Source organism: Sinocyclocheilus grahami, unplaced genomic scaffold (assembly GCF_001515645.1).
Source record: "Sinocyclocheilus grahami isolate Dianchi unplaced genomic scaffold, SAMN03320097.WGS_v1.1 scaffold5.1, whole genome shotgun sequence".
Taxonomy (NCBI): Eukaryota; Metazoa; Chordata; class Actinopteri; order Cypriniformes; family Cyprinidae; genus Sinocyclocheilus; species Sinocyclocheilus grahami.
The window spans coordinates 6,694,733-6,702,713 of NW_015505184.1; the positions used below are offsets into that span (position 1 = coordinate 6,694,733).

A 7,981-nucleotide genomic window follows, 5' to 3' on the forward strand; every position below is an offset into this window, starting at 1 on the left:
TTGCACGCTCCCTCAAAACTTGCAACATCTGTGGCATTGTGCTGTGTGATAAAACCTTTTTAAAAAGACAGAATTATGTATTGTGCCAAGAAGGCTTCACTGTCTGTTCGTTCACACAGGTACGAAAATGATTGGTAGCTGCCTTTAGCGGAGCCTTTACCGATTACCTCCATTGATCAAAGCATTCTGCACGGTCGTCTGTGAGTGACGTCACCTCCCAACACAAACACGCCCCCTAGTATAGCCCCGCCCCCTCACATTGATTGACAGCTCTCCATGCAGACATCGGAAATTCAAATGCAAAAGGAATTGCGATTCCATTTGAGTTTTGGCAGGTTACATGCGCGACGCAGCCAGAGTGAAAAAGCAAACTGGTAATTAATATTGCTATTTAAATATGACAGGCTCGTAACTCCTAAGACATGGGAAATACAGTTGCAAATGGACTTTGCTTTTTCATTTGAAATTTGGCAGTCACTGTGCGTTCGCGAAAGCGAAAATGCAAACGCTAATGCAGGATTTGCAATTGCATTTGGATTATGTCACAATTTATGCGTCCACATATTGAAAACGCAATTGAAAATACAATTTGCTATTCTATTTGAAAATTGTCCGGAATATCGTTCCATAGCCAATAGAATACATCGCGATAGAACAAATTTTCTTCTGCAGAAACTTCTACATAAAAAGTACGTACAGAATGAATCATTAGTGTTCTACTCCTGTAAAATAAGCCCCAATGCAATAATCGCAGTAGAATAACTTGTGCCGTTTTTAACAGAATAAAGTCCTTATAAATTCAAGTCATCTTTAATTCGTGGTCCTGCTCCTATAAGAATCAGACTGTTATGTTGAAGCCTCTGCCTGCGTCCCAATTTGCACACTATCCATGCTAAATTCTATGTGATATTAGTCATTTTCAATACTATTTAGGGCAGATAGGGTGGATAGTATGCACATTGGGACGCAGGGTCTGTGTTTGTGAAGCTGTTATTGATCACATGATCGAGGGTGGACTGGCCGTGGCTGAACTGGGTGCGGGAACTGAAACTTGCACTTGGGTCGCTCTGCCACCCGCCTCCCCTTGTTCTGATATTAGCAGCACAGCTCTGCCTTCACCCCAAAAGCGCGGATCTCGCTCTGAGCCCGGGTCTAAACCCTTGCGTTTACAACAAACCGACTGCTCAACAATGGGACCTCCTCCGTATCCCGGCCATGCTATGGATCGTACCCCCAAAAAAGCGCTTTTCGCTTGAGACGGAAACATAACAACAGGCTTGTTTTTTGGGAGTGACTCACCTCCCCTTCCCCAGAGTTTGATTCAAAAAAAAAGTTCACAACCAAGATGGCCGCCGATCCCATGCAGGTAGGAAAAGTTTTTTATTTCATACAATATGGATGTAAAGAATCTTAAAGTGTGCACGGCGACTTTTTTTTGCTTTAAAAACATAGTATGCGCCCTAAGCGCATCTCTCTCGCGCACTTTCAAGCCACCACTTTTCTTCCTTTGGGACGAGCTGCTCCCTCCGCCGAGGAGCTCATGACACGGGAAAACGGGGAATGTGGCCCGAAAACGCTTATGACAGGAGTTTAGAGCTTGTATTTTTCCCGTACACTTATATTAGCGTCTCCACATAACATTTAATTGAGATTTTATGCCATGTTGCCTAGTGGAAACACGGAGTTGTGATGTATTGGAATTGTACACACTGGCTGTGTCTCAAACCCCACTGAGCTGCCTACCTAGACAGCAAAACTGGTTGAAGAGGTGAACTAAATCAGATTTAAATAAAGCTAATGGACAACAGTTAAGTAAGTCCACTGCCTCTATCGTGGTATTACCACAGCATCCCTACTGTGAGATGTAGTATAGTATAGTTTACTATAGCTACTGGGAAGTTTAGAATTAAGTTCTGTTCTATTGGTTTATGCTTGTGTTTTTCAACAAATGATTTTGAGCTTGTCTTTTTGTTCAGTGCTGAACTGCAGTCTTGTTATAACACTTTGAAATTAGTTATCAATATAGTGTAGAGGGGTTTGTTTGGTTAAAGTAAACTAACTAACTAAAAAATGTATATATAAACTATTCCTATATATATATGTGTATATGTGTTTATCTGCCTTTAAGATGTCTCAAACATCAAAATTATGTTTTTGGTAAATGGATGACGGTCAGTAACTGCAAAGAGCTGTCAGCTATTATAACTTGACTTTATTAAAATGCATTATTTTGGAAAGCGACTACTAGATGTAGCCTTTTACACTTACTACAATAGTTATTAGAGTCCACCCATTTTCACTTTTCATGTTATTCGCAATGACATTATTTCTGAGCATTTGTGAATTCAGTTGTCTGCAAAACCATGTCCTGTCAGATGTCATTTTGCCAGTGCATTCAAATTACAACCAGGAATCTGTTGTGTGTTTCTCAGTTTTTGTCAACTGGAAATGACACTGTTGTTACTGAAACATGTTTTGTCAGCCTTTTTCCCAGAACTGATAAGTCCAAGAGTATTATGGAAAGTGGAAGAGACACTGCTGCATAATTTGCTTTTCTGTGGTGAATGAGAAGTCTGGAGACACTGTTGTTAGTTAAACTGCTCCTCAGGACTGTATGAAGGGAGATTTTAACCCTCATCAGTTTGAGTATTAATGAGCAAAACACATTATTAATGGAACATTTTTTGTCACGCAGGTTGTGCTGTTTTGATATTGGTTATGTGTGTTTCACCTGAGTGTAGCGGCACAAGTGAGGAAGAGATGAGGTACAACTGGCTCCTAAAATGTAGGACAGTTGCTTTTCCATGACCTTCAACTGACCCACGAGTCAGTGCTGTACGTGCAAGCAGACTCCGAGTGTCAAAACATGTTTGTCAGTTATTTTTTATTTCTTTTATTTCTTTCTGCAGACAGTGAAATTTCAAAGTCATGGATGAAGGATGTAAACAAAAGGGTCACCAAAGCTAAAATTTCAGAACATTCACTCCAGTTCAGTTTTATATTTTTCATTAAGAATGCACAATATCACTAACATATCAATTATCCACAAACATCAGAGGACGGTATTTCAGTTTATATGTATCTGTCATAAAGGTGTAATTCACCGTTGGCATGATGGGGTTTTAATAAAAAGTTGGCAGTCTGTGCAGTAAAAAGACATTTTTTTTAAATCGATTTACGTCATCTGGCGGATATTTGCTGGCAAATATAAGGGCATAACTTGGTCCTGGTAGAATGGGAAAATAATACACACTGTTAACTTACTTTCAGACATTGCAACAATGCAAAGCTGGTTTGAAATTGGAAAACATACCCTTTAAATGTACATGGTCGTTTAGATTACCTCTGCTGTCATCTAACGCTTACTCTTTAAAAACACTGTTAAATGTAAATTGTCAGCAAGTCTCAGAATAACTAAATTTTTCATGCTGTGCATTATAATGCTATAATGCCTCACTTGTAGCAATGTAATTATTGATTTTAGTAGTTAGTGTTTTCTTTTTTGCATTTAGACAAAATTAATTAAAAAATGTAACATCAGCCATTTATCACTTGATCTTATTGTTATCTTCCAGAGTAATATTATCAGTGCATCTCTATTTTTACTATTTGAATGTTGATGTATTTGAATAATATGTCCATTGTGGATTCAGATATATTTGTCTGTGCATGCTTTGACGAATCTCACCTTCACCCTCCTTTAGACCTGAATGAGCACATTCTGCTGAAAGTTTTGTTTTTAAGCTTTATTTATGGCTCCACTTTCCCCTGGAGGAAGATTAGAGGAGCCGTGTCAGTTCTCTTACATGTTGTCAGTGAACTCATGAAGAGCTGGGCTAAGCAGGATTTGGCTCACCCACTCAGACCAGTTATCCTCCCTGCTGATGTCAGTGATACTGTGCTTCTTTATGTGTATGTGTGCCTCTGTGTGGTTTCGTTCATGAAAAAAGACTTAAGGAAGTCTTTGAAATTGTTTTCAAAGATTAAGGTAAGGATATTAACATCAAAATATATTAATATATGTTTATTTTGTATAGGCTCACATGGTTTCGGACCGGCTGGGCCTGGGGCACAACCTTGACCTGTCTGATACCATGGTGCAGCAGAAGCTAGACGAAATCAAGGAGCAGATCAAGAGGGAGATCCGCAAAGAGCTGAAGATCAAAGAGGGGGTGGAGAACCTTAGAAAGGTCACCACAGAAAAAAAGAGACTGGCATATGTTGATAATATGCTCAAGAAGTCCAACAAGAAGTTAGAGGAGCTGCATCAAGAGCTGCAGGAGCTCAACGCTCATATTGTGGTGAAGGATCCAGAGGATCTTCTCTTAGGTATGAGCAAAGCTCTCATAAGTGAACTCTAACCATCTGTAGTGCCATCAATATTTGTACACGCGTCCCATTCAAAAGTGTGAGGTCAGGAAGATATATTTTTAAAGAAAGTAATACTTTTATTCAACAAGGATGCATAAAGTAAGAGTAAAGTAAAGATGTAAAGACATCTACAGGGGAAGTCGTGGCCTAATGGTTAGAGAGTCAGACTCGTAACCCAAAGGTTGCGGGTTTGAGTCTCATACCGGCAGGGATTGTAGGTGGAGGGAGTGGATGTACAGCGCTCTCTTCCACCTTCAATACCACGACTGAGGTGCCCTTGCATAAACGCACTGCTCCGGGTGTGTGTTCACTGCTGTGTGTGTGTTAACTGTTGTGTGTGTGCACTTAGGATGGGTTAAATGCAGAGCACTAATTCCTAGTATGGGTAACCATACTTGGCCACATGTCACGTCACTTTCGTCTCTTTCACTTTATAATGTTATAAAATGTATATATTTCAAATAAATGCTTTGAAGAGTCCAACGTCCCATTCAAAAGTGTGAGGTCAGGAAGATATATTTTTAAAGAAAGTATAAAATACTTTTATTCAACAAGGATGCATAAAGTGTTAGTAAAGACATCTACAGGGGAAGTCGTGGCCTAATGGTTAGAGAGTCAGACTCGTAACCCAAAGGTTGCGGGTTTGAGTCTCATACCGGCAGGGATTGTAGGTGGAGGGAGTGGATGTACAGCGCTCTCTTCCACCTTCAATACCACGACTGAGGTGCCCTTGCATAAACGCACTGCTCCGGGTGTGTGTTCACTGCTGTGTGTGTGTTAACTGTTGTGTGTGTGCACTTAGGATGGGTTAAATGCAGAGCACTAATTCCTAGTATGGGTAACCATACTTGGCCACATGTCACGTCACTTTCGTCTCTTTCACTTTATAATGTTATAAAATGTATATATTTCAAATAAATGCTTTGAAGAGTCCAAAAAAAGGTATCATGGTTTCTACAAAACTAATAAGCAGCACAAACTTTCAACATTGATAATAATAATAAATGAGCAGCAAATTAGAGTGATTTCTGAAGGATTGTGTGACACTGAAGACTGGACTGATCACAGGAATAAATTCAATTTAAAGATATATATATAAACAGAAAACTGTTTAAATTGTAATAATATTTCACAATATTGCTGTTTTTACTGTATTATTGATCAAATAAATGCAGCCTTGGTGAGCATAATACCATAAGTGTTGGTAACAACTGAGAACACTGCATTAGACTTCAATTTATATATATATATATATATATATATATAAAATTTAAGTCTAATACAGTTTCTCATTATGAAGGGGGCCACCATATATCTTAGCTTCTTAGATTACAAAGGAACAATTTTTAATGGACAGGAACAGACTTTTTTCATTAAATGTTTCATTTAAATTAATCAGGAACTCCAAGGCGATCATAAATTCCTAAACCCAATGACGGCATACATGACAAACCTATTTTCACCCATTCTTACTGATGCTGCCAAGACTTTACAAATCATTCTTGCAGTTTCCAGTGGGTCATCCTTTCAGTTGAGCCTTGCTATTTTTATATAGCGTGCTTCTCCACAGTATCCACAAATCACTTTTTGATTGTTTTGAAGATAAACAGCTTTTACATGTGAGATCTGTGAGCCTAGACAGTAACACACTACAGGTGTAGCAGCTCTGGACTGCAATATTTAGTTGTGAGGATATCTTCCAGAAGCTTGGTCAGATCTCTCACCCTACTAACCACATCCTTATACGGGACAAGTTGTAGCCTGGCACGGAAATTATCTGATGAGAAGGGGCTTTTGTTTGGTGACTCAGCGCAAGAGGAATGTCTCCGCGTGTCACACCTCTGTGTTGACCTCCTCAGTCTGTGTCGGCTAAGCAGAAATCAGCAGATGCCACTGGAAGACAACGGCGCTCCAGTGCCCATGCCTCACTGGTGATGTCATGGTTGCGCAGCACTTGTTGGGAGTCCAGACAGTGGAACTGGTCAGGCTGTTCTACTCGCTGCTGACGGGTCAAGCCTTCTGCACCTTATTATATCATCAGCTCTTATTACATCCATTGCACAGAGTGCCACAGACACATATGTTTGTTTTTGTGTATAGCAAATAAGTATGAAATAAATAGTTAGCCCAGTATGTTATAGGACTTTAATCTACTTTTAAGTACCTCTGAAGTCTCATTGTAATACCTGCTGTGTGGGTGCGTTATTCCGTACCCTGCAGACATTGTATATAATAATAACAACACAGGCATCTGATGTGACTCAGGAGTCTCCAGGTGCTTAACAAAAGACACTTGTTCTTCATTAACATGTGCTTCCACACTAAGGTGCTTTGAGAAGAATTATTTATCACAGACGACCTTCTCGCTTCCATTCTGTAGCTCAACGACCCTGTAGAGGTTTTGTAATGGCTGCATTTATTTGATCAAAAACGGTAATATTTTGAAATATTATTACAATTCATTATAACTGCTTTTTTATTTTAATATATTTTAAAATGTAATCTCTTTCTGTGATGCAAAGCAGCCATTATTCTTCGTCATCAGTGTCACATGATCCTTTTAGAAATCATTCTAATATGTTGAAGAGGAGCTCAAGAAGTATTTCTTATTATTATCAATGTTTCAAACAGTTGTGCTCCCTAATATTTTGTGGAGACCATGACAAGGATAGTTAAAGGATTCTTCGATGGATTGAAAATTCAAAAGTCCCTTAAGGATCCTTTGTAACATTTTTAACAAAAACTTAACTTCTACTTTTGATCAATTTAATATATCCTTGCTTAATAAAAGTATTAATTAGGTATTAAGTTCAAGTATTAATGAACTTTGTTTTTCTTCAGCCAGAGGAATGATTATTTTTAACAACCTGCCGTTGCTGCCAGTGTTAAAATGTTTGTTTAAACTAAATGTAGGTAAAAAATAAAGGCTAAATGCAGGCTATATATATATATATATATATATTATATAGGGCTGTGCGATATTGAAGAAAAATGCGATATGCGATACGATAATGCTTAAAGTGCCACATGCTCAGATGAAACAGTTTTACTCAGCTGTTGCGGAGTCCGTTCTGTGAACTTCTATAACTTCTATCTTGTGTCATATATACTGTATATGGTTATTTGTATGTATGTATCAAGAGCTCCTGTAAAACCACAACAAATTCCTTGTGTTTGCGCACACTTAAGTGGTGAATAAAGCTCATTCTGATTCTGATTCTAATATAACTAGCATACATGTTTCACTTTTTGTGAGAAGAAAGCACCCCTACAACAACTTCTGAAAGTGAACGGTAGTGTTTTACTCTAGCATTACATAAAAATGGCATTTTAACATGAGTTTAGGAACTGAATAATAAAAAGGAAAAAATACAACACTGCTTAGTATTTACTCTATGAATTCAATATGCACTGATTCTTATTTAAGCTACAAAAGTTATTTAGGTAAGAGCAGTGAGTGATTTTTCTCTTTGTCTTTTGTTCATGGCCCCAAATATTGCAAGCCATAGCGATATGCATATTTGCGATATTTCGATAATTTTGATATATTGCACAGCCCTAATATATTTATTTATATATACAGTGGGTACGGAAAGTATTCAGACCCCCT

General features: G+C 38.3%; 1 protein-coding gene across 3 annotated transcripts in view; it reads left to right on the top strand.

Moving 5' to 3' along the window:
* LOC107585639 (serine/threonine-protein kinase N2-like) overlaps window positions 1–7,981 on the top strand; it is a 31,569-nt gene that overhangs the window by 5,084 nt on the left and 18,504 nt on the right. For 2 of the 3 annotated variants that reach the window (XM_016272756.1, XM_016272749.1), the window contains one exon: window positions 4,038–4,329. In XM_016272756.1, coding sequence (XP_016128242.1) covers window positions 4,038–4,329 — 292 coding nt within the window. Of the gene's footprint in view, window positions 1–1,008; window positions 1,367–4,037; window positions 4,330–7,981 lie in introns of those variants that run through there. The other variant, XM_016272764.1, reaches the window with a different exon arrangement.